At 38.7% G+C, this 25,885-nt stretch overlaps 3 protein-coding genes across 5 annotated transcripts; 2 read left to right on the top strand and 1 right to left on the bottom strand.

Annotated features, from left to right (window-relative positions):
- Window positions 1-380: 380 nt before the first annotated feature.
- Window positions 381-4,115, bottom strand: LOC141430853 (vacuolar protein sorting-associated protein 29). The gene is made up of 4 exons (XM_074091713.1): window positions 3,943-4,115; window positions 2,711-2,902; window positions 1,755-1,990; window positions 381-1,197 (listed from the first exon to the last, which is right to left on the bottom strand). Exons 1-4 carry the CDS (start codon window positions 3,943-3,945, stop codon window positions 1,080-1,082), a joined length of 549 nt encoding a protein of 182 aa, XP_073947814.1. The 5' UTR covers window positions 3,946-4,115; the 3' UTR covers window positions 381-1,079.
- A 954-nt stretch (window positions 4,116-5,069) lies between these two features.
- On the top strand, window positions 5,070-9,672 carry LOC141431380 (egalitarian protein homolog). Its single transcript, XM_074092551.1, has one exon. It carries the CDS (start codon window positions 5,184-5,186, stop codon window positions 7,743-7,745), a length of 2,562 nt encoding a protein of 853 aa, XP_073948652.1. The 5' UTR covers window positions 5,070-5,183; the 3' UTR covers window positions 7,746-9,672.
- Window positions 9,673-11,854: 2,182 nt separating this feature from the next.
- On the top strand, window positions 11,855-25,544 carry Sse (extra spindle pole bodies like 1, separase). 3 transcript variants are annotated; one of them, XM_074092571.1, is made up of 14 exons: window positions 11,855-12,129; window positions 13,027-13,161; window positions 14,337-14,403; window positions 14,713-14,885; window positions 15,238-15,411; window positions 17,276-17,418; window positions 17,856-17,983; window positions 18,274-18,628; window positions 19,908-20,076; window positions 21,355-21,490; window positions 22,274-22,444; window positions 23,678-23,823; window positions 25,204-25,342; window positions 25,468-25,544. In XM_074092571.1, the coding sequence occupies exons 1-14, from the start codon at window positions 12,012-12,014 to the stop codon at window positions 25,469-25,471; spliced, it is 2,058 nt and encodes a 685-aa protein (XP_073948672.1). In that variant the 5' UTR covers window positions 11,855-12,011; the 3' UTR covers window positions 25,472-25,544. The 3 variants fall into 3 exon arrangements, with proteins under 3 accessions (XP_073948672.1, XP_073948671.1, XP_073948673.1); XM_074092570.1 differs by having other exon boundaries at window positions 11,856-12,129; window positions 14,710-14,885; XM_074092572.1 differs by lacking the exon at window positions 11,855-12,129 and adding an exon at window positions 12,270-12,446 and having other exon boundaries at window positions 14,710-14,885.
- The last annotated feature ends 341 nt before the right edge of the window (window positions 25,545-25,885 follow it).

Below are 25,885 nucleotides of genomic sequence, written 5' to 3'. Positions count from 1 at the left end.
TATAGAAATGTAGTGTATATTGGTTTCCTATCGGGAAAAGTCAGATCTCAATTGGAATTCGAGGGCTTCCGTATTATTCAATCAATCATGTGAACTTTTCCGATAAAATACAATTTAAAACCATCTGTACTTATGTTAGGAAACCGACTGTACTTTAACACGATTATAACCTAAAATTTCACTTATTATTCTTAATCATAGATATTACTTATCTTTCTTCAAGAAAACAGTAGCAGTTGCAAATTCATCCTATGATACCGAAAATTGTCTTAAATTGCTTTATTTCATCAATAAATAAGATTTTGGACCACCAGTGAAAATTTTATGAATAGTTTCAGCCAACTTCAAAAAGGAAGATTATTTATCCATGCTCTTGCTCACCGATAACTTCGACAATGAAGTCTAATTACAATTACATCGTATTAGAAGTTAATTGATATTACTATTTAAAAAATACAACTAGTTCCCGATACATAGCAATCTTACATAACGTCACTACTTAAAAAAAAACTCGTACCTCAAAATAGATAATTTTTCCGAGCGAACTTTATGAACATTACGTCAAGGTTCAATTTTGTTTATATATTGATTTTAGATACGAGATTTTTTCAAAGTAGTGTCGATAACCAGCACTGGAAGCAGTCGTATATTTCCTACTTCAAACAGATATTGGTAATGTTAAATTGGTCACTTTTACTGTCATTTTAGGTTTCGGAGAATTAGGTAACGACGACGAGCGAAGCGAGGTGTGTTAGGTATAATAGCGACCACAATGCGCGAGACGAGCGAGCGAAGCGAGGCAGCAGCCAGCGATACGCCAGGACCTAATCAAGTTAGGAAATAATTTGACCCCTACTCAGTGCTGGTTATGTAACAGGGTTACGTATAGGGAAACAAAGGAAAAAATACATACATTACTTCTTCAAATTGAACTTTTTTTCTTGACGGCGACCGGTCGCTTTAGGTTAGCAACCATTACTGCCAATGACACCTAACAGCAGCAAGATATATATTATGTGTCAGACCGTTTATTATATATTTACTTCTTAATATATTATGGATTATCTTTAATATAGACACTATGCCTTCTTGTACTCGATTCTTTCAACTTTAACTTCGTCTCCAAGCAGTTTGTAAACGTATGTGACCACGGTGGAACTCTGGATATCCATGAGCACAAACGAAGGAGTTGGGTTTCTGAAAAACACAGGAAAAATCAAAAAATCATATTCAGAGACAAATCGTAATATACGGGAATGTCATGAGGGTTTCATTCAACGGCGATATATGTGATGTAGTATGTATTAAACTCTTTATGTACAAAAAGAAAATGCAGTAACTGACAATGATACTTGTACAAAGGCGGACGATCAATGATCCTCTACCAGCAGAGCAATACGTTATGGTATATATCGCTAGATGGCGTCGCTTGCGATTGGCTGATTTAATTATTAAACCAATCACAAATGTGACGCAAATGTTCCTCCATCTCTTTTTTTACCAACAGATATCCATAGAGCGTCTTTAACACACAAAACGGTTCGCTTCATCTTTCCTAATGCAAACTGCTAAAGAATTATTTCGCTCGCTTCGTCTGTATTTCTAGATAGTACAACCTAGGGCTTTCAAGGTGAAAGCTGGTGCTAAATCAGTGAGATACACCTTTGGCCTCAACTGCACTTTTCATCAGGTAAGATGGGGTTAATCACATATTAGTTTTATGTAAAAAAAAATACTTCAAATGTTCAAAATACCTGAACAAAGGACTGTAAGCTCCAGTAGCGGAGCCCGGGTTGATATAAAACTTGTTCTCGTGCTCATAAGCCTCAAACCTATGGGTGTGGCCCGAGATGAGGATGTCAACATCTAACTGCCTTTGTACTAGGGCTAGGGACTCCTCATCCCCCCATGGGACGACCTGGTGCCCATGGACGAGACCGATACGGAACTGGCCAACGGTTATGACTTTTTGTTCAGGATAAGTGGAGTTCTGAAAAATTAAAGAATGCATTTTAATTGAAACAGAACATAAAACATTCAGGGAAATGTCATATTTGCAGAACTTGATGATAGCAAAAGCAATGGATTCTATACCACTAATACACATGTGAAAAATTTTAAGAGGATGAAGTTTTTTTTTTTTAAATTATAGATCTGATTTTGATCAATTTTCCCAAGAAATAGTTAATAATTTAGCTAGATTAACACAGAAGACTTATCATCCTGGAAAATATCAGTTCCTGTGAGAACAGATTCTTAGTAGAAGAGATTTTGGTTTGATAATCTAAATGCATGCTTACAATTTAAAATTGCTGTATTTCCAAACACATTCCAACAACAAATGGGACAAGTCTCCTGCCTTCTGGCAAATCTCACAAATCTGATAATTAACCATTAATTATTAGCTTACTCATGTATTGTTTTTTTTTTCTGTTTTTTTTGAGGCTTAAGTGCACTTGTGTAACTCAAGTATTGTTAAATTATAACTTAAAAATAGAGGAGAGGCTGTCCAGATAGCTGTCGAACGTGGAAATACCGCAAGCGTTATGGGCACTTTTGCGCCAGGAATGGCAAGAGGCCAAGTAATTTAACTAGATTATTTCTATAATAATTGCTTAGTAATATTGATATGGTTTAATTTCAGTTATATTGAATTTTGTATTATTCATAATCACTTAAAAAATTTAGACTTGACCACTACAAACTTTACCTCATCAAAATCTCCCCTAACAACATGCACATCGCTGGCCAGCGTCTTGAGGTAATCGTAGGACTCCTTGGTGCAGAGGTTGCCGGTGCACAGGATGTGCTGGATGCGGCCGGGCAGCAGCAGCTTCTTGAACTTGGGGGGCAGGCTGCCTGTGCGGTGCGGGATGTGCAGATCACCCAGGACTAGGACTAGCTGTGGAAATTAAAATTATTATTATTATTTTCCTGTTTAACTTTTTGTTATTGTCATGTTATTCTTTAATTTCGCTTTTGATGTTACTGAAACTAGTTCCAAAATCAAAAAAAAATCTGTTGAGGTTTGGATAATTTATGCAAAACTAAGCAATATATACTTAAACGCATATTAAATATCCAAGGATAAAGAACTGAGAACAAACATTCTGCCCTCCTAAGCCAAAAGACTTTTGAGTTGTTAATACTATTGTGTAGCTTAAAACATTCTGCATCACATGGTGTAAATTACAGAAAAGCGAGTTTTTTTTTAGATAGCACCTTTCTGCTTAGGAGGGCAGCATTTTGACGGTTAAGAATCAATAACACCTAACAGAGACAGACAGTATTGGTTCTTAACCGTTGCTTTGTATTATTCACACAAATATCTGCCCCGACCAGGGATCGAACCCGGGACCTCAAGCTTCATAGTTAAGTTCTCTAACCACTTGGCTATCTGGTTGTCAATTGAGATTGAATTTAATGAGGGAGAATAACTTCGGAATCGCTTGCAGCACCAGTATTTCCAGACCAGTAGGTACGAGTTGGGGATCTTCAAAAAACGAGCCTATTCTAAGAACGGGCAATGCAACTGTAATTCTACTTATATTATGGGCGTCCATAGGCAGCGGTGATTATTATTCATAAAGGTTTGAGCATAAAGGCCATGTTAGAGGTTAATGTAGTTTCAACTTTGTATTAAGCCACAGAGAACTAAATTACTTATACAAGACTTCTAAATACTGCAACAGGGATTTCTTGGCACTTATAATCATCTACATCGCTTTTTCCGATACCAAGAAACCGCCCACAAACAATATTACCAGAGATTGTTTTTTGGTCACCATTTTCTAAATAACCACCCAACCGTTGCATTTTGCCATTTGTCGTTACCGTTTGATCATAAAAATGCTTATTTCCACTATGCAAACACCACAGTTTTAGAACAAATACTATAATTTTAATGAATAATGTTACAAAAAGCGATGTAACTGTACTTACCATTTTGATTTATTTAGAATAGGTTTATAAATAACGCAGTCAAAGCTCTATCAGCCCGACGACCCTATAATTTCTATACAGTTAGTTACGAATTAATTATTGAGAAACTCAAATCAAATTATTTAATTGGAAAAGATTTGATACGACATGACATGACATTGACGTTAGTTTAATATTTTCAGTGTTGCTGATTTATTATTTTTGAAATCGGCCCCTGCCGTGCCCTATATATATATATGAAAAATTATTGGTAATTTATTAACTAAATTTAAACAAACTTCAGCTGCTAGATTTGGCACATTCAAGGATTTTCAAAATTTTGCTTATCTTGCATTATAACACAAACTAAAAATTAGATATTGGTTTAAAATGGTGGAATTTCAACGTTTAAGACATCAAATGTTGACTTTATTTTGTTTACATTTAGTAAATTACCTAAACTTTTTAAGTATAAAATGATAAAATGTACAATACGGTTGAAATAAACTCGCTAACATAGCCCTAAAAGTTGTCAAATTTAGCATTTTAGCAATAAAATGGCAGCATTGGTTAGTTTTCGTCATGTTCGGTTCGGAAATAAGAAAATGCCCCTCATAAAATTTATTCTTGTTAAGTTAACATTTAGAAATCATTTAATTACTTTGAGATAGTTTCACGAAAAACAATATGTTTTATTTAATATAATATCTGTTTGTGTGACACATTTCAATGCTGATGAAAAAAAAACTTGTCTATTCACATAAATGTTGCCCTCGTTTTACAAAGTCCAACAAAAATGGGTAATAATGAGTAATGTATGAAGAAGGAAGGGAATAGTTTTATCATAAAATCAAAAATAATAAATGTTCTTTAATTGACAACTCATAATGGTTGTTTCTTTACCATTTCAGTAGAATCAAACGAAAAAATATTTCTTTAACTTATTTTTCGTTAGAATAGATCTGAGTCATGTCCTTCATGTTGAACTAAAGTAAGTATCATTCGAGTTTTCACTTTGATTGTTAACAAATAACTTTATCTTCCGTAAACATTTTAAAACTATGTCAGACAGGTTTCTTAAACAGGTAACAGTGAGGAGTAATTAATTAGATGATGGCGACATTCTGCGTCTTCTCTATCCGCTCTATTGTCTATAACCAGTTGACCTGCCTGCGCGAGAAAGAAAAATTTCATGGTGTTGTGGGTGACACATATACGTCGAAAAAGTTTAGACTAAGAATATTGGCACCAACTGCAGGGAAATGGAATCAATGGAATATGAGCTCGCCAGAAACCTCACTCTGTTGTTTTTCGTGGAACGCCTGCTCGATAAAGGCGAGCCGAGAACGTTGCACGACTTGTCCTGTCAGTTTGGTGCCAAGGGGTTCACGAAGGAGATGCGGCAGATCGCTGGCGGGTCGCAGTCGGGCTTGAAGAAGTTCCTGGCGCAGTACCCGGCGTTGTTCAACATAGACGGGGACTATGTCGATATCAACACATTCCAGAAGCATCTCAGCGGGGCGGGCGCGTCCTCAAACAACGACTACATCGAGGAGGCGAAGGAGTACTTCGCGAGTAAGATGATCCAGTACGGTGAAGGCACAGAGGTGCCCATCAAGAGTCTGCTCGGCCACCGCAGCCAGGCGTCCCCTCAGGTACGTCACATCTCCGGGCAACGCATCAAAGAGTTCAAAGATTTCTTGCTCAAACACCCGGACACATTTCACATTGTTGACGATAATGTCATTCTAGTCAGTGAGAACCACAGGCGCGGCAACACATGCAGTAACTCAGAGCAGTTCCACAACCTGCCCGTTGCTCACATCAACACGGACACAGCGCAACAGCTGCTTGATTATGTTGCACAATGCATAGAGGTGAAGGGACCGGTTATGGTCGATCAGCTTTTCCATCTTATTGTCTCCCGGTTTCCACAGGAATACTGGTATCAAGTGTTCAATTCACCTGCCGATTTGAATGCATTCCTGAAACTGTTTTCCGATAGTTTTCATGTACAATCCAACCTTGTTACACTAATTAGTAAACCAAAAATACCTGTAATGTATCTAAACGCAAAAGCGAAATCAAAGACTGAATCACCAAAGCCTATGGCCGAGGAGAAACCTGTGTCCCCCGCGCCGCCTACAGTAGTGAGCCCTACCCCTTCAGATGGTAAGCAGAGCCCTGCTAACAGAATACTCAGCCCTACTGAATCTCCCCGAGGTCAACAAGCAAACCTTGCTAATCAAACATTGAAGCAAAGAATTAATTCAATTGTTATTAAAAACTTAGCTGAGAATATGGTCCGAGACAGAGTGAACAATCATTTAAATGCCCGTAGCTCCGAGGAGACAAATGGAACTCCGAGCATTAGAAACAACCTCATGGGTGAAGCTTGGAGACAAAAAGTACTGCAATGCACAACAGTTATAGCCAGCGTGAGAGAGTGCGCTTCACTGATTGATAGCATTATGAATCCTAAACGGAATTCTAAAAGCATTGTGTCCTTTGACTGTGAAGGAATAAACCTTGGACTAAAAGGTGTACTTACACTCTGTCAAATAGCGACCATAAATGGTGAAGTATACATTCTAGATATAATGGCATGCCCAGGCATGGTTGTTGAAGGCAAGATAAAAGAGCTTCTCGAAAGCGAAAATGTAATTAAGATAATTCATGACTGTAGGAATGATTCAGTCAATTTGCACAATCAGTTTGAGATCACTTTGAAGAATGTTTTTGATACTCAAGCTGCTCATGCAGTTTTGCAGTTGCAGCAACAAGGTGTGCCTGTTTATAAAGTCAAAAATCTGAGTCTTAATGCTTTGTGTGAACTTTATAATGCTCCTATGAATCCTATGAAGGAACAACTTAAAAATGTTTACCGCAGAGACCAGCGCTACTGGGCCAGACGTCCATTGTCAAAAGATATGATAATTTATGCTGCCTCAGATGTGTTATCCTTGGTTAATCCTGCTATTTTTGCATACATGTCATCCAATATTAAGCCTGACAACCAGCAGCTATTTGAGGAACTGAGCAATGAACAAGTCTTCATGCACATCCAACCTACAGAAGTGAAATTAAGGAAAAGGCAAAGAAAAATTAATACAGAGGTTGGGGAGTTGAAACAGAAATTAGCTGAGACCACTAAGAATATTGTTCTTAGTAACAGGGAAATCAGATTATTGAGATATTTAGAGCTCACAGAAGAAGAGAAAGAGAAGCTAAAGGGTTGTCATAAAATTTCGAAAAAATTGGAGAAATTGGAAGCTATTGGGCAGGAAAAAGATTCAGACTCAGAAGATGATGAGAGGGAGAACGAAATGGCTAGTTTAGAGTCCAATCCTTCTGATTCTATTTCATCCCCTCACTCCACTCAACCTCCTAGTCTCACAGAGTCAATGCAAATGATGGACGAAATCTTATCAGATACAAACATGGACAAGGTCGAGAAGATTAATCGCCTTGAAGCCATCTTATCTGCTGTAGCGCCGCTCAGCGGGGAACTGGACGACAGATTCTCGCAAACAATGGAGCAAACACTGCCACTGCTCAAGAATAAGGACTGGTCGAACTTGAGTCAGATCCTTAACATTGGAGACTCTGATAGGAAGAATTGTTCTTGTAGATGCCATAACTCCACTTACGACGATGTCAAGTGCAATGATCTCAATCAAACCAAGAAGGCGGAGATCGGTTCCCAGACCCTCAGCACGGGAGACATCGTAATTACAAGGATTCACTTCAGGGAGGAGGACAAGGCTAACGAGAGGATTGTCGACGCTTCCCCAGTTAGCAAACGAGGCATCAACATGTCTTGATGACGCTCAGTACCGAGTCTACTTCCATATTTCTGAGTGCCACAGTTTTGCGTTTCGGAAATTTTTCTTTGTGATTGATCATGTCAATTTTGTACGTAGATATTTAAGTTTGAAAGTTATTTATGATGTTTGCGTCGCTGTCGGGGTACGATAGCGGTGCAATTGTGCGAGATAGAATAATTAAGTGTGTGAGGTCGCGCATCGGCTCGGTGCGAGCGAGCGCCCACGCTAAATGCTCATTTGAGCGGAGACGATCGCGCAGATTCGAATAAATGCAACAGTAATTCGCATAATAAGCTACTTATGCCTTCATCTCGATGGACAGCGGGGCTGCCTTTTTATATTTCTTTATTTATGCTGGCTATTGCCTGTTAAGCAAACCGAACTTATATGTGATAGATTTTCAAGGCCTTTTTTCTGCGTTATTTAAATTGTAAATATGATCAAACTGGGCGACGCCTACGCATCTCGAATCATGATGATGATAGATCGCTCCTCCGATATAGTTTGATATGTACATACATGTTATTTATTATTACATCTTTACCTAATGTTTTCTTTTAGTAGCTTTGTTGTTACTGAAATCTATATCGAAAATGGCAATAATAGTTATACAATAAAGCCTTTTATTGTAATATACTTCAGAATACTGTTTAGATTGTAAGTATTTTAACCGTGTTTAAAATTAATAAAAAGGTTTAGGTTTAGTGTTATGGAAGGAGATTTTATAACGTAGCGTGGAGTGAAGTGGTGCTTGGAAAACTTAATTTTAATAATTAGAGTCAGTCTCACGCGCTGCGATCCCGTCAGTCGCGCGATGGGCCTTACAAGATGTAGATATTCACAATTAATTTATGTGTGGTCGACTGGGCGGTAGAATTCAACTTTGTGTTTAAAGTAGGTAATTCTTTGTGCCTTCAAGTCATATCCAACGATTGCCTTTATTACACGTGAAAATTTACGTACTTTTTATACCTCAATGTATTGTAACATGAAGTTCCGATCAATAATTAATATACTACTCAGTTTTAGATACATGTGATACGAAATTTTAAAAACGATTTTTAAATTAAGACTATTTTTTTCAAAAACTGTAGAGGTTGTAGCAAATTTTAATCTACCTATTGTACTATAGTTATAAAAAAAACAATTACATATCTAATGGTTTCTATTAACTAAAGCAAGTGTGGGAGAAACAGACATAATCAAGAGTATTAAGCATGTTAAATCCTTTAAAATGTTTATTTTTGTTTCATTATGAAGTAAACACTAAGTGATATTTTACTCTTATTGCTTTGTAGTTCAATTTTGCTATTTATGTATTAGATAAAATCAGTATTGTTTCCCAAAATCATAGAAACATAGCATAATTCTTAGTTTGGTATTATTTTTGCATTTACTAAAAATGTGCAGTGATTTTAAAAACTTAAATGAATTTATTGTTACGTACTTTTGTACTAGTTTTGAAATTGCGTAATCTGTATCGGAATTTATGAAAATTATTAGTAGATAAAGTTGTTTTCGGCCAAAATATGGAATTGCATAATAAACCTATTTTAAATTGTTGATTTTTCGGCCATAATAATATAAAATCTGTTTATTCCAGTCACTGTTGTATTGTTTTTGTTTAACAAGCGTTAAGCGTGCCTTAGACTCAGCACAATTTAGTAGGAGATAGTACATTCTTACATTTTGTATCGTCTCGTAAGATGTTTTCAGTGCCACTAAGTATTTTTTTAAGTTTTTGTTAGTCAACATAAGCTTACTGTTTCCCGTTTTCCTAACAAATATTGTCAGGTTTGTATTTGTACTACTTACAGCTTTTTTACCTACTTACGACGATTTCTGTAATTTTGATACGTGGCAAATTGTAGGTATACTAATTTGCACACTGTTCATGTTTATTATAAATAAAAATGTAACATAATTTTGTGTTTTATTCTCAAGTTTCTACAGAAAGTACATATATAGGGGTACTTCCATCCTATAAGTATCTAACAGTAGTTACGTACTTGTCACGCTTAGAACTTTTCCAAATGTGTACTAGATGGTGCGAATTAAGTACGTGCATCAATAACTTTCCTACCTACCTTTTTATTTTGTTTTTTTACCTTTGTCAATTTTGTCCACTCCCGGTCGGTACCTCGGTACCTAGCGCGGGTATGAGATACAAATACAACAATGGTGTCCCTGCGGCGCTATTAAAATTCGAGAATCGAAGTTCGTGTCGTTCCGTCCCTTTCACTCTCGTAGTAAATGATATAAGCATCAGCGGGACGGCAAGATACGAAGTTCGAATTTTGTACATACTTCGTAGTACTGCCTCAGGTACCTACATCGACTCGCGCGCAAAGGTTCCCTTGACTGGCACACATTTGGACAGAATGTAAAGGTTCTAGTACCTATCTCACAATCGCGCCATCTGAACAAGTTCATACAGTAGCGAAGAAGTCTGTCAGTAACTGTACCATATGAACTTAATTCATGTACAGTCAGCAACAAAGACATGAATCAAGACATGAGCCAAAGTGCCAAAAATATGTATACAGGACTTTATTGCCTGAACATTAAGGTCGTGTATGAGCAGCAAAAAATCTGGCCCTGAAAAGTATGCAGTAAGTAATTGTTGTTAAGTGTCCCATGAAATTATTATTATCATTATATTTTGTATGTAGAGTGGGCCAAATTTTGTGCCGTTGAGTATACACTAGCTAAGTAACCACACACACTAGGGCGGACGGAACTACCTACCCTCGACCCAGCAGGGCTACTACGAAACTCGAAGTTCGTATTCGTACCGTCCCTCTCGCTCTCGTATTAAATAGTATAAGTGTCAGAGGGACCGCACGACATGAACTACGAGTTGCGAGGTTCGTAGTAGCCCTGCTGGGTCGAGGGTAGGTAGTTCCGTCCGCCCTAGTGTGTGTGGTTACTTAGCTAGTGTATACTCAGCCGCACAAAATTTGGCCCACTCTACATAGCTAGCTAGCTACATATTAGTAATCTGTGCCTGCAGTTTCCAAAATTGTATTTATTTTTTGGGTAACTAATAAAAAAAAACATTTATTTTAGGTTATTTTGGTAACCCATATTTTTACATTATAAGTATAAATAAAACATGTGTATCCTAACCTATTTTTCTCTTAAGCTTAAGGTTTGCCATGTACTAGGTGTAAACAGATAGAATTACGCTGCGAAAAACACGGCCGACGTTGCTGCTACAAAACACGTCTGTCGCATGCTGGGCTCACACAGTCACTTCATCTATACGATTTAGACGCATTTGGCCTCGCTTGCATTGCGCTGAACGGGATGGAGATCAAGAAGAGAGCAACACTATCTAGTTAAAAAAAAAAAAATATAAATCGTATAATATGTTTTAAAACAGGGGGGGCTACTACAAAATTCGAAGTTCGTATCGTACCGTCCCTCTCACTCTCGTATTAAATAATATAAGCGTCAGCGGGACAGCAAAATACGATGTTCGAAAAGGACTTATAATAAATAAAAGGCAATACAACTACACAGTTACACAGAGTTATCAATAAAACTAAATCTCTAATCTCTAACTAAGATTTTCTCCATGATGATAATGCATTTTACTTATCTGCCTGGCGCAGTGTTTGTTTTTCTCCATACAAATCTAACAAGGCCAAAGATATGAGAAACGAATACATAATAAATACGTATACATAAACCATGTTCAGATCAGATAGGTGCTTAATATGTGCATTTGAAAAACACCTGTACGTATATAATTAAAATGGTACCTCTATGATAATTTTTTTTTAGGTGGTTTGTTTTGTTTTAGTCACGCCCACTGTTAATGCGCGTTATTTTCGATAAAGTAATCAAGCAGCGTCCTAGATTTTTAAGTTTAATTTGAACAAAACTAAACTATTTTCATTACAATAAAACTCCTTTAAGGAACTCAATCATAAGCCTATTGCATGGGTTTGGTTCTTGTTCGGTTCGAAAAGAAAGATTTCTTGCATATTATTAACATTTCATTAAGCTTGATTAGACAACCACTCAACACACCCACTTGCGCTAATATTTTTACAAGAGCAAGCATGCATTGCGTTCCGTCCGTCCCTATTCAATAATTTCTGCACGAACGAAACGTGCGTGACGTTTTAAGCGTTCTTTCTTTTAAAAAGTGAAAACTAAACGCGTAACGGCAAACGCTGTCAAAAGCGTGTTTAAAATCGCGTAAATAATAGGTATAATTATATTGCTTTTATTTTATTTCACTTGTGTGAGAAAATGGAAGATTTCGACTTGTTTTCCGATGAAATTAACTTTACTCGCCCTGATTATAAAGATGTGTTGAGCAAATATGTGAATGAAATACCTGCAACTCCAAGTGGACCAAATTATCAAAGTAAGTTTGTGGTTTTAACTTTTGCAACTTCTAGCATTTTATTTCGTAATTTGTTACATTAGGATATATATCGTTTGGTATCTAACAATGAGTGAGAATGTACGAGTTCCATTAAAATCTAAGATAATGTCATTCGAAGCATCTAAACGTAACGGTGGAGCTAGCATGTTCCATCCATTGTTTCTTTTGAGTGTGAAGTTTAAAAGGAAAGTTGAATGCGACCGAGACTGCGAGCGTGTTAGGCTGTATCTATTGTTTTTAATTTCTCATGGATCTGTGACTTGGTGCTATGGTTATGCAATGTTTTCGAATTCAAAGTAAATCTGAATCATTATTTGTCTTGTTACCAGTTTTGTTGTTTATGCCCAGATGAAGATCTGGAGCTGTATCGCCTGACGTTTCTAACGCTCGCAATTGCAATCACATGACAGGTTTTGTATGCAAAATCTGTCATTTGATTGCGATCGCGAGCGTCAGAAACAAAGAAGTGTGTTTCTGTTTTGGTAAAGCGAAGAATTTCTACACCATGCTGTCCTGGAAAATATAACTCCATTTGACCTCTTGACTGTTTTGTAGTTTAAATTAAACATATTTACTACCTGTGTGGTGTCAGGTTAGAATTACACCTCTCCATTTCTTCAGTGGATGTCGTAAGAGGCGACTGAGGATATAGGTTAAGGTATACTGTAAGCGACAGGCTAGCAACCTGTCACTATTGTACCGTTTTTGTCAAACTTAAAATCTAAAATTGCTAAAAGTGGCTCCGAAGCGGTAACGTTTTGTGTGCTCTGCCTACCCCATTTTGGGCATACAGGCGTGATGGTTGTCTGTATTTACTAAAAGAAGGTACCAGAAAACATTGTGATGAAACCCGATGATGATGATTGTTTTTTTTAGGTGGTAACAAATTGATGGCAGAAGAATACCTAGCGCAGGAGGATGACGCCCGCTGTGCGTTCCACCTCAGTGAGGCGGTGTCAGCATCCCTGCGGACAATGGCTATGTACAGGGATGATCAGCTAAAGTGTTGTGGTATGCTTTTTTGTTGTTTTTAATCTAGTATTTTAACAAGGCTTTAGTACACCAAATGTGACTATGTCAGCCTCATGGGGGGCCTCAGTTATATACACCACACTACAAATTTTACGCTCTCCCTTGCACTGAAGCCACATCTCTGGATGCAAAGGCCTCTCTAACAGTGGCGAAGCGTCCATAGAACCCTATAACCACTTGCTTGCCCAATATTTACAAAATAGGACAAACAGGACACAAAAATGTAAGCGATCTTTGCTTCGGCCTTACCATGGAAATATCTGATGCTACTCCACTGCTATCTAATGAACCTGACTGTTAATCAGTATCGCTTCTTCTGAAAGTGGTCGACTTAGAATTACATTTACACCTCCAGTGATCAAGCCCATGCTTTTAACTTAAAGTCACATTCTATTTCATTTTCATTATGCGATGGCAAGCTGGGGCTTTGCTCGGGTACAATAAAAAAAAAACTCCATTTCCTATATACTATACATACACTGGTGACTCTCTTTATATGTTCTAGTTTTTAAGTGGGTCCCACTGAAAAACAGCGTTGCGGCTTGCCGTAACATTATGCTGAGTGGGGCCCACTTTATACTTTTTGATGTTATTTTTATTCTTTCCATCTAATATATTTTTATGTGTATCGAATATGAGTAAATAAATGTTTCTCTCTCTCTCCCTCTCTCTCCAACCACATTTGACGGATTAAAGTTGCTCATGTCCATATGAATTCCCACCATACATACACATGTCCCCTGGGTAACACTAAATGCTCTGTTGTTATAACAAATCTTTTGCTGCACCTTTTTTTATATGTGAATTAGCAGCACCTGCACCTACTATAGTTGTTTGATGAGAATCCATTGATAATTTTAATATTTATTAAAAATAATGCACACAGAATTGGAACGAAATAAAAGATAACATTATTATTGTATGATTACACTAATGTCAGATCTGACCATATTTTGAAATTGTCTTGCTTCAGTTTACTTTTTAGTTTAACCCCGTTTCACTGTTTGTTTAGTTTGATTAGAGGGAGATGGCATTCCGTCAAATAAAATTAATCAATCGGTGGTGAAACAGCCTCTTAGTCTAGTTTTTGCAGTCGGGAAAAATTATTGATTCTGATTATACCTAATTTTAATCTGTTTCCTTTTGTTTTGCAGAAAACAAGCTCCATAAAATATCTAGTTTTGTTAAACCAATAAAGGATATAATTGACACAAGTCCTATGTAAGTATTGAGCAAGTTAATTAAGAATGTTTAATATTTTCCATTATTTTACATATAAAATAAACTTTCACAGAATATCCTTGAATAATATCGTCACTACTTTAAAAAAAACTCATAGCTCAAAATAGATAATTTTTCTGAGTGAACTGTATAGACATTACATCAAGGTTCAGTTTTGTTGACATATTGATTTTAGATACGAGATTTTTTCAAGGTAGTGACAATATAGATATCTTATGCGCATGCAGTTATTGTTATAAAGAGAAATTCATTTGCCCTTTTATTTAATCAAAAAAATTTTTTCAGAAGCAAAGAAGATGAGAAAATATTAGATCTGTTATCTGTTGATACAAAAAATATAACGGAAGTATTGAGTTCCTTTGACATGGAGGAAGATGTGCCGTTCCACAAAAAGTACTTGAAATTCAGTTCTCAGAACAATGTAGACAACTTCAAGAAGATTTTGAATGAATTGCCAAAAGGTATACATAGCCTTTTCTTAATTGTCCATTATCAGGTTCTCACTCTTACTTACTCTTACCCGGGGCGGACCGCACCCTCATTTACACCGCCACTGATACATGTGAGCGTTCTGGAGTGGAGACCCCGGCTAGGGAAAAGAAATGTGGGCAGACCGCCTGCTCGATGGTCCGATGACATAGTGGAGACAGCAGGACCGGTCTGGAAGAGAGAGACGGACAGTCGATCCGGGTGAAGAAAGGCTGGAGAGGCGTATGCCCAACGGTGGGCGAAAACGCGCTGAAGAAGAAGAAGAAGAAGATACATGTGAAGTAAAATAAAGGCCTAAAAATCCTATTGCTTTTTTTTTTTCAGAATGGACAGTTATCCAGCTAACAGCACAGTACAATCCCAATGAAAACTTAAAACCATTTGTCGAGTATAGCACTGAAATTAGCTCAATATACCTCAGTATGTTTACCAATGACTTCATAGACCAATGTGATTGTGGACCTATCACTGTAAATATACCAGCTAATGTTCCTGGAGGTATGTTAATGTTACTAGCATATATTATATTTGAGAGAGAGAGAGTGAGAGAGAGTGAGAGAGAGAGTGAGAGAGAGAGAGAGAAGAAACATTTATTGACACATTCGATACACATAAAAATACATTAGATGGAAAGAATAAAAAAATAACATCGAATAGTATAAAGGTGCGACCAAACCGCTGCTTAAAAAACGGTGACGGCACGGAATCGCAGTGACGCACCGTATGCGCACCGTTTTTATGGCATGATCTCCACACCGCTGCTTAAAATACGGAATCGCAGTGACGTGCCGTAAACGTCAGGACTTTACCGAACAAAAGTCATGTCGTTTACGGCTCGTCACTGCGATTCCGCACCGTTTCGGTATTTCAAGCAGCAGTGTGGAAAGCATGCAAAAAAAACGGTGCGCATACGATGCGTCACTGCGATTCCGTGCCGTCACCGTTTTTTAAGCAGCGGTTTGGTCGCACCTTAAAGTGGGCCCCACTCAGCATAATGTTACGGCAACCGCAATGCTGTTTTTTAGTGGGACCCAGCTGGCCCAGATAAGTAGATAGAGCAGGATAACCTGCTAATATTATATTATAAACAAGCCGCTACCCGCGGCTCTGTCCGTGTAGAATTCGGTTACGCTATCCTCCGGAAACTATGCTATTACGCGCGAATTACGCAGAAGCTATTTATGTTGGAATTTCTCTGTCGCATTAGGTCAAGCCTGTAATGATAGATGTGTGTGTGCTTCCCCGGGACTAAAACTATCTGTATACCGAATTTCATCAAAATCAGTTCTGCGGTTTAGACGTGATGAAGTAATAAACAAACAGACTTACAAACTTGTTACTCTTTCACGCTGAAATAGCTGGAATTGGATGAAATTTGGTAAGAAGATAGCTAGTAGCCTGGAATAAACATCATCATCCCAGCACATTGCTCGAAGAACAGATAACGATGGGAGAGAAAGGTCTTCGAGTGACGACCACGAACTGGAAGACTAGGCGTAGACTGACGATCGCTGGCAATCGGTGGATGCAAGTGGCGAGTTGTCGTTAAGGGGATCCCATGCCCCAATGACCTTCGATCTGAATTCCTTAGTTTTCTAATGTTTTTTGTAGCTTATTATATTAACAACAATGGCTTTAAGCAATATAGTACCCGAATTTACTTCAAAGTTCATTGTCTTCGAGATATTTGGCATCAAAGTTGTACAATTTTAGGCCAAAAACTGGCTTTCTGGCCATATGTGTTAATTAGTTTCAAATGAAAACCTTGAGTGTATTTTTTCACGTCAGTGAAATATTAAAAAAAAAAATCATACAAAATTAAGTATTCATATTTTTCAAAACCCGGTAGAGAAAAATGGAGATAAAAGATTTTAGAACCGATAGCCGTTTGACTTATAATTCTATCTGTAGTGTAAAAGTAGGAGATACAATTCAAAACTTGACAAAAATCGATGAAAACCTCGGGTAGCTGTGGCGTTCTAAGGGGAAGGTCTTTGCTCAACAGTGGACGTCTTCCGGCTACTCTAGTACTCATCATCGTTATATCAGCTGCACGAGCACGACGTCCACTGTTGGTCATAGGCCTCCCCCATAGACCTCCAGTTGCTTCGGTTGGTAGCGGCCTGCATCCACCGTGAACCCGCGGCTTTAACCATCCGTCCATCTCGTTGGTGGACGTTCTATGCTCTGCCGATCCGCGGTCTCCATTCGAGAACTTTTCCGCTCCAACGGCCATCCGTTCTCCGTGCTATATGGCCTGCCCGTTGCCAGCTAATTCGCTTGGCTATGTCGGTGACCCTCGATCTTCTACGTATCCTCATTTCGAATACGAATACTATAGAGTGTGTATTGAACTTTCCAGAAGGAGTAAAGCCGCTGTTCACGGAACTGTATGCTCTGTTGGACGACAACTACAGGACAATCGACAACGCCCGGCTTTTGAATAACAAGCGGCTCGTCCAGAACTATTGGAGTCGTCGCGAGGACATCGATCTACGGATGAAGGTTTACATTTTAAATTTGGATCAAGTGTAGCTTGTTGTCATGGCAATGTCTCCTGGGTCACTCGTTACAAGTATGATTTTATCAACCAAAAGTTGTTGGGAGTCACTCAAAGTAAGGAGTTGTGATAAATTCATTTAATTCTTTCATGGTACAACTTGTAAGCTAATTACTGTTAAACTGTGTTGTCTTCTGGGTCACAGGACAAAATAATTGATTAAATAATAATTGCATAATTAGTGATTTTAAGGCACATTGTATAGGCTGATATGAAGGGAATGATGATGATAAAATGATTATTTTAGGACACTATATAAATCGAAAAGGTAGGCATGACGATGATAATGATGATTCTTAACACATATTGATGATGTGATGATAATTATTTGACACTGTATAGGCCTGGATGATGGGGATGATGATGATAATGATTATTGCAGAGTGTGATCCACGTGATGGATAGAGACTGGCTTGGTGGATGGGGCAGCCTGCTGACCGGACGACTGGTCGATGCTAGCTTAAGAGACAAAGTCATCAAACTGGTCGACAGCACTATCGACGATTGGGGGTGAGTGCCATTCGTGTCGTCGAATATTTATTTGTCCCAATTATTATGTTGCCGAATGATCGCTTGGTATAATTTTCTCCTATAATATGTTACAGTACAACTAGAATGTTAATGTCGCTCGGGACTCGTTGGTTTTCTACGTTTTCCTGAAGATACATAATGAGAAAGAAAAAGAAAATCGATCTTCTGTTTCGAGTTCTGAACGACATTAGCAAACTAAATAGTTTAATTGTAAAAAACTGCCCCCCACTACTCTCTATCATTACTAAAAAAATCGTTGTCTATTTCAGATTCATAAGACTGACAACAAAACAACGCGTGCTTCTCTACAACCTCATAGAAAGCAGTCCATCTCTATCCTCCCAGCAAATAAAGCCTTGTATCCGTCGCATTCTAACCGAACACGGCAGGACGTCAGACATCAAACAGAACCTAGTCCCTTGCACTTCTTGCTCCAAGGACTTTAGGATCCCCAGTGAACTGTGCCTCAAATGCCTCATGAAGTGTTTTGAGGCAGTTCACAAGTTTACCGTGGTTGATGGAATCAGGGCCTTTTCCCAAGCTGTTATGAAAGTCAGGGAGGATGATGAGTTTGCTGGTCTGAGGAAGGCCAAGCGGCAGCCTGTTGTTTTGATCGTTGATGAGGTTAGTATTGTTTTTAATATAGACATGTTTTTTTTTTAACGGTGGAAGACCTGAAAGAAGGGTTGTATTATGTTTCACCTGTATGCAAAAAGTTGGAGTACAAAAACTCACCCATGAACAACATCCCGCTAATATTATAAATACGAAAGTTTGTAAGTGTTTGTATGTGTGTTGTTATTGTCTAAACAGCTGAACCGATTTAGATGAAATTCGGTGCGCAGATTAGCACGTAGGATTGTTTTTTACCCGGGATAAATTGCATAGTGCCCGCGGGATAACGATGAAGGAATTCTACGAGGACGGAGTCGCGGGCAACAGCTAGTTGATCATAAATCATAATGGGCTCGGCATCGCGGTATCATCTTTTATTTTTATTTGATACTAGCGCCCCGCCCCGGCTCCGCACGGGTACAATTTTCAAAATAACCCTCCTTTATTTAGACAGTCTGGTGCGGTGGTAAAAAAGTCTTAGACGCACCTCACTGACATGTTTCAGCTCCTTTTCCCAAAAACTATACCCGTGTGAAGCCGGGGCGCGTCGACGTAGAGTAAATTTTATCTCTTAATTTTTTTTGATTGGATTGATATTTTTAAATTCGTAATATCTTTGAATGGAATGTGCGATTTGAGTAATTCAAAAAGTAATTTACAGGTATTGAAACAGAGCAGAGTTTTCAACAAATTTAATCATTCGGTACTTGGATCATTCACGTTTTAAGTGTTGTTATTCTGTCCCGTGACTCAGGAGACAACAGCCATACAATGCTAGCATGCAGAGATAAGCCATGAAAGAATTGGCTTTTGTCTATCACAACTCCTAAATTTTGGTGGATTTGTACCCCACAGATTTATACTTTTAAAGGTGGCCCAGGAGACATTGTCATGGCAACCAGCTACATTTAAAACCTGATTGACCCATTTAGATTATTTCTGTTTATTCCCTTAGCGCCAGCTCTATTTATATGAACTATACCATGCTTTTTTTTAACTAGCGCCAAAGAAAATGAGATCCATACAATACAGTTTTTTACCCCTAACGCAAAAAGAGGGGTGTTATAAGTTTGACGCCGATGTCTTTGTCTGTGGCATCGTAGGTCTCAAGTGGATGTAGGTACCTATTTCGATGCAGTTTATTAAAAGTGAAAGCGAGTTTCCTTGTAGGTGGTCCATAGCTATGTTACTTTACAATCGGTTCAGCCGTTTTTGAGAGATTTAACTTAATGATCAACTTTTCTAAATTGGTATTGTTATTAAAATATTATAATTATTATTTTTACAGATATTAGATACATTCCCGTGGGAGAGTCTGCCTGTTCTTAGCCAGCACCCTGTATCCCGGATAGAGAACATACACTTCTTATACAGCCTGTATAAGATGCACGAGGACAAAATAGTTGACGGCTATTTTGCAGCTAAATCTGATGTCGGAAGATATGTTATAAATCCAGGTAGGAAAACAATTTTAAACCTGCGTGCATCCTTAAACAAATCACAAACTATTACTTAGTAACTCGGGAAAAAATACCTCGAACGTTAAGACAAGATTTTAATTCAATTCCATTTTTAATAGGGAATATGCATGGAACACAATTTTTCTCTGAAAATATTTAACGTGATTCAGATTTAAGACTGGAAAATAAAACGAATGACGTATAATCATCAATATCTGTTAAAAAATAAGCAACATATGAGCGAGAGAAGATTACATTCCATGCCTTTCTAGAAAAAATAATTTTAGTATGGACTTTTCATGGTCGCCGTGGCATTCGACGTAATGGTCCATGATGGATCTGTCTGTCTCTGTGAAGGATGTGTCTGTCAATTAGACAATCGACAATGAAAAACGTCCATATCTTCTTTGTTTTTAAGTTATTTGAAAACTTACTTTACAAGTTGGTTTGGCAAACAATAAAGATTGTTAAATTGTTAAATCATGGATTAACTTAGATTTCCAATGAAGAAATCAGGTCGTTTATTTCTACGTTACAAATTACGGTAGTAAAATATTAACACAGGCAAGCTGTTTTCTTACAACGGTTATATTGCGCCATGTCGATCGACAGATATACCGCACCGTGTAAGAGAGAGCATTTAGGCGTTTTTTAGGGTTTCGTACCTCAAAAGAAAAAACGGAACCTTTATGTCCCTTATGATCCGTCTGTCTGTCTGTCAAGACCCTTTTTCTCAGGAACGCGTGAAGGTATCAAGCTGAAATTCATATCAAACACTCAAGTCTACTGTCCCTTGGAGCTGTGAAAAAATCAAACTTCTAAGCCAACGCAGTCAAAAGATACAGCCGTTTATGCTTCAAATTTCCGTCACTTCCCGTGAACTCAGAATCTTGAAATTTGGCACGAAGCAACGCAACGTCTTATAGCACAGATAAAGGAAAAACTGCGAATATAAATTTTTAGTTACATCATAATTGTACAAATATTTGTAAGGAACCCTTGGTGCTCGAGTCCGACTCGCACTTGGCCGGTTTTTATCTTGTTATAATGCATACAAAGATATATTTGAACAAATAAAAAAAATCTTACATATTCTATATTGTCGGCGAGAATTCTGTCGCAAAGAAACTGTAGCATAGCTCTGTCCATAACTCGTTTAGCCACACATTGACAAGTGGCTGGTTGAAGTAACGAGCGAAGTCGCTTGGCTATGTCGGTGACCTTCGTTGTTCTAAGTAACTCCTTAAATACAGCTGTTAAAACCTAACATTCCAGAGAACAATCTGGAGCGCATGGAGAAACGCATGAGCTCGTTCATAAAATACTGGTGCGGGTCGTGGAGCGGGCACGTGGCGCGGCCGCCGCCGCCGCACGAGTTCGTGCAACATCTCACGCACTCGGACATCTTCCTGTGAGTACATCATCTTTGTTATGGATGCCACTTTGTCTTCTCCATGTTCATTTCCAAGTCCACGCGCAGACACGCCTGCCTGGCTCAAGTCCGTATGCGTGCTGGCTTATATCTGTGAGCATTTTATTTAGATCATTCGGAGACTAAAAAAAACTATAGTAAAACGATATCGTTTGTGAGACGTAGATGGTTCAGAAATTATCCGTCGATGTTTATACCGATACAAGCTTTTGTCCGCGGCTTCCCCCGCGTGGAATTCGGTTATCGCGCGCTCTTTGTTCCCTCGGGAAATTTGCATTTTTCCGGGATCAAAAGTAGTCTGTGTCACTCTCTGGCCCATAAACTCACGTCGATCCGTCGCTCCGTTTTGACGTGAAAGACGGACAAACATACAAACTCACACTTTCGCATTTATAATATTAGTATGGATTATTCCAGTGTAGAGTTTTGAATACAATAGTGTACTTGTGATTAGTTTTGAGGATATAAAATCCCCTTGGTGTACTCCTTTTTTCAGAGGTATTAGTTGCTGTCATAGTCAAACTCAAACTCTTTATTTAACTAATCGCTGTTCGATGTAAGTTTTTTAGTCATCATGTCAGCCGAATGATGGAATAGTAGGCCTCTATTTGTGCGCATCTACCGTCCATCTTGTTGGAGGCCTGACAGCTCGTGGTCCGCGGACGTTTTCTTAGAGCTGGAATATTCTGTAGTCTATTCGACGTATTTTGAGTGAGGTGAGTTTTGAGCAGTTTCTATGTTATATGTTTTTGTTATGGGCAGGTACTGCGGGCACGGCGACGGCTGCCAGCTGGGCAACGGCGGCTGTGCGGAGCGCGCGGTCGGGTCGCGCTGCGTGGCGCTGCTGGCGGGCTGCGGCTCGGTGCGGCTGACGCACGCGGCGGCGCGCGGCGCCACGCAGGCCGCGCAGCACCGGCTGAGGCTCGCCGCCAGGTCTGATCATGATCAACTTGTACTCTAACCCCCTTATTCATAAAACTTAACAAGCCTATGTTAACTAACAAATGCTTTGTCCCTTTCTAACAAATACAAATGTCGAAGTGACAGATAAGGACAAACGAATTTTAGCGGCATTTTAACTAAAATAGGTTTGATTGCCGTTTATGAATAAGGGGGTTTAGCTGCATATCGTCAGTGATACAGCAATACCGCGTAACTAGCATTTTCCATTAGGTATAATTTTCACTGTCACAACAGTGCAATGTTAGTTCTGTAAGTACAGAGAAAGTTATCCGGGGCAAACATGTATTTTAGCTCGTGAGCTATTCCTAGCGTACAATTTATTATAGCGAGGTAACCGATTGAGATGTTAGGCGTTAAAAGAGACAACTGTTTAGGTTGAAAGCTAGGGTTTATTAGGAATGTAAGAGAGGGATACAATAGTTATTTTTGTCACGAGGGAGCAAAATGGTGTATTTACGGCGAGGGCGTACATTGAATCCAGAATGTAGCGAAGGATTCTAAAGTAGAATCCTGAGCGTAATAAAGGATTCAAGTGTTAACGCCCAAGATGAAAATAATTTTGCTCGCGAGTGGCTCATACAACTTTTCACACCGAGCATTAAGAAACTTAAAAAATATATATATTCTACATATTATTAAAGAACAACCAGCATAGAAAATGGCGTGGCTTTACAATTATCAACGACAAAAATGGCATTTGCAATAAAACACTTAGAAAAGCCTTGAACAGAAAAGTTGCACTTTGCTCCCTCTCGTCAGGGAGGAAAAGTTACTTTTCTGAAGGAGAGGTGTGAAGTGATTATTATATAGTTAACTACTAGGATACAGTGAGAGCGTATGGTGTAGCACACTACGTGATCTGTCAAAGTACTGTGAGGCTAAGATAGAATGTTTATTATGTAAGTACAAAAAATAAAAAAAGAAATAGTACAGTTTACATAAAATTAAAAAATATTAGTTCTATCGCTATCCCGCGGGAACGCAATTTCCCGAGATAAAAACTATCCTAAGTCTTTGCCCGGGACTCAGACTATGTATATTACCGAATTACATCTAAATCGATTCAGCGGTTAGACGCGATGAGGTAACAAAAAACAAACAGGCTGACAAACTTTCGCTTTTGCATATAAGTGGAATACTTACGAGTATAACTCGGGCTGTAATGTAACTAAATTGTTTACAACGAATTCCTTTATATTCCAGCCCCATGGTTGTGGGTATGCTGTGGGAGGTGACCGATCTGGAAGTGGACAAGATGGTCAGCACGCTGGTGTCTCTGTACGTGCCGTCCGACGCCAAGGTGCCGTGGCCCAGCGTTGGGAAGGCCAATTGGAGCAAGGGCGTGCTTGGTGAGTCTATTGCACAGAATAATAAGAGGATAGATAGAAAGAAAAAAACATTTATTGATAACTACAATGACATATGCACAGATAGAGAAAATACTAATATAAGCAATATCAGTTCGCCTTTGTACATATATCTCATTGTTTGTCAATTGTGTTTGTTTACTTATTTTGTACAATAAAGAGTTTACATACATACATATCAATAAACTTTAAGTGTTATTCGTTACCATGGCAATGTCTCCTGTTTCACGCATTATAGGTAAAAGTCAACAAAAATTTTGAAGTTGTGACAGTTATAAGCCAATTACTTCATGGTTAATCTCATGCATGCTAGCCTATACGCCTATTACAAATATTTTCTAAGCAAGCAACTGTATCAGTGTTGTCTCTTGAGTCACGGGGTTGAGTAACAACGCTGAAGATCTAATACAACGGCGCATTGTCAAGAATCTAGCGAGACGGTGGATTTAAACTAAGTACCTAAAGTGATTGGTTGGATTCTTTCCTCTACATTTATGATAATTGATTGATTAGATTCTCCTGTAAAAAACCCTTGTTATAAGGTTATTTATAAATAACCAGCACTAGAAGGGGGCTAATTATTTCCTATCTGAATTAAGTCCGGCCGCTTTGCCGGGCGCTAGTGCAGCGCGCTCGCTTCACTCGGTCGGTTCGCGTCGCGAAATGTACAGTTGGTGCCCTAACATAAGTATCCACTTTTCTATGCAACCAGTATGAAATGTACCCAACTTTAGTTTTTAGGGTTCCGTACCCAAAGGGTAAAAACGAAAACCCTATTACTAAGACTTCGCTGTCCATCCGTCTGTCTCTCATCAGGCTGTATCTCATTGACTGTGATAGTTAGACAGTTGAAACTTTCACAGATTATGTATACTTAACTGTGGCTGCTATAACAACAAATACTAAAAACAGAATACAGAATAGGCATTCATTCATCATTTGCAGGTGGTAGGACCTTGTGCAAGGTCCGCCCGGATTGCTACCACCATCTTGCTCGCTAATCCTGCCGTAAAGCAGCAGTGCTTGCACTGTTGTGTTTCGGCGTGGAGAGTAAGACAGCCGGTGAAATTACTGGCACGTGAGGTATCCCATCTTAGGCCTCTAGGTTGGCAACGCGTCTGCAATACCCCTGGTGTTGCAGATGTTTATGGGCAGTGGTGATCTCTTACCATCAGGAGACCCACTTGCTCGTTTTCCATCCAGTAGAATAAAAAAAAAAAAGGCTCGCATACAAAAAACGTGATTTTTTTCGCCGTTTTACAAATGTTGTATAGATGGTACGGAACCCTTCGTGCCCGAGTCCGACTCGCACTTGGCCGATTTTTAGTCAAACCTTTTCTTAACAAAGAATTTACTTGGCAGACACATCGGTGGAGCAGAAACAGCCGTTCACTCCAGAGCCGGACTTACTCCGCGCCGTGAGCCGCGCGCGGGGCTCCACCAATTATGTGATGATAGCAAGCAGCATGGTGGCCCGGGGGCTGCCCATCAGGATAGTCGCGTGAGTACCAGACATGTAGCGACGGGCAGTCTCGTGCACGATACCTTATTTTGTACTTTTGAGCATCTCTATCTTTGTCACAACCAATTTCAGTATGGTTCATGCACATTTTGCTTCTTTTACAGGTAATTCACCGGATCCTAGGCATTAGATAAATTTGTAAAAAAGTTATGTAAATAAAACGACTGAAATCTAAAGTATACTTTATTGTATTTCGTACCAAAATAAACAGGTTACAGACAGAGAACGGTATGTTTGTCCTCATTATTGGATTGGATTGGATTGGTTCTTATGAAGTTAACCCTTTTCCAGTGCGAATTTAGATAATCTACTACAAAATTCATCATAGTTTTATATTAAAACAATAATCGTCATCATTTAGCCGTTATTTGAACTGTACTGACTGTCCTAATTTCAAAACGTGTGAACAGTTACTCGCTTACGTCAGTGTCTCGCCCGTTTGCTCGGTACGTGTGATCAAGGCAAAAGCATCTTTGTCGGATTTGAACTACTTTAATTATGATAATTGCTAGCATATTCTAG

Source organism: Choristoneura fumiferana, chromosome 9, assembly GCF_025370935.1.
Source record: "Choristoneura fumiferana chromosome 9, NRCan_CFum_1, whole genome shotgun sequence".
Lineage (NCBI taxonomy): Eukaryota > Metazoa > Arthropoda > Insecta > Lepidoptera > Tortricidae > Choristoneura > Choristoneura fumiferana.
Note: the sequence above shows the minus strand (reverse complement) of the source record. Positions and strands in the feature narration are given on the sequence as shown.

Excerpts from the sequence above, each read along its gene's own strand:
- LOC141430853 (XM_074091713.1), bottom strand. Across the intron at positions 1,991-2,710 it reads TTAGGGGAGATTTTGATGAG|AACTCCACTTATCCTGAACA; the intron begins GTAAAGTTTGTA and ends TTAATTTTTCAG. Across the intron at positions 1,198-1,754 it reads GCTTACAGTCCTTTGTTCAG|AAACCCAACTCCTTCGTTTG; the intron begins GTATTTTGAACA and ends TGTGTTTTTCAG.
- LOC141431380 (XM_074092551.1), top strand. The coding sequence starts at position 5,184 with ATGGAATCAATGGAATATGAGCTCGCCAGAAACCTCACTCTGTTGTTT.
- Sse (XM_074092570.1), top strand. The coding sequence starts at position 12,012 with ATGGAAGATTTCGACTTGTTTTCCGATGAAATTAACTTTACTCGCCCT. Across the intron at positions 17,984-18,273 it reads AGCACTATCGACGATTGGGG|ATTCATAAGACTGACAACAA; the intron begins GTGAGTGCCATT and ends TGTCTATTTCAG. Across the intron at positions 20,077-21,354 it reads AAGATATGTTATAAATCCAG|AGAACAATCTGGAGCGCATG; the intron begins GTAGGAAAACAA and ends CTAACATTCCAG.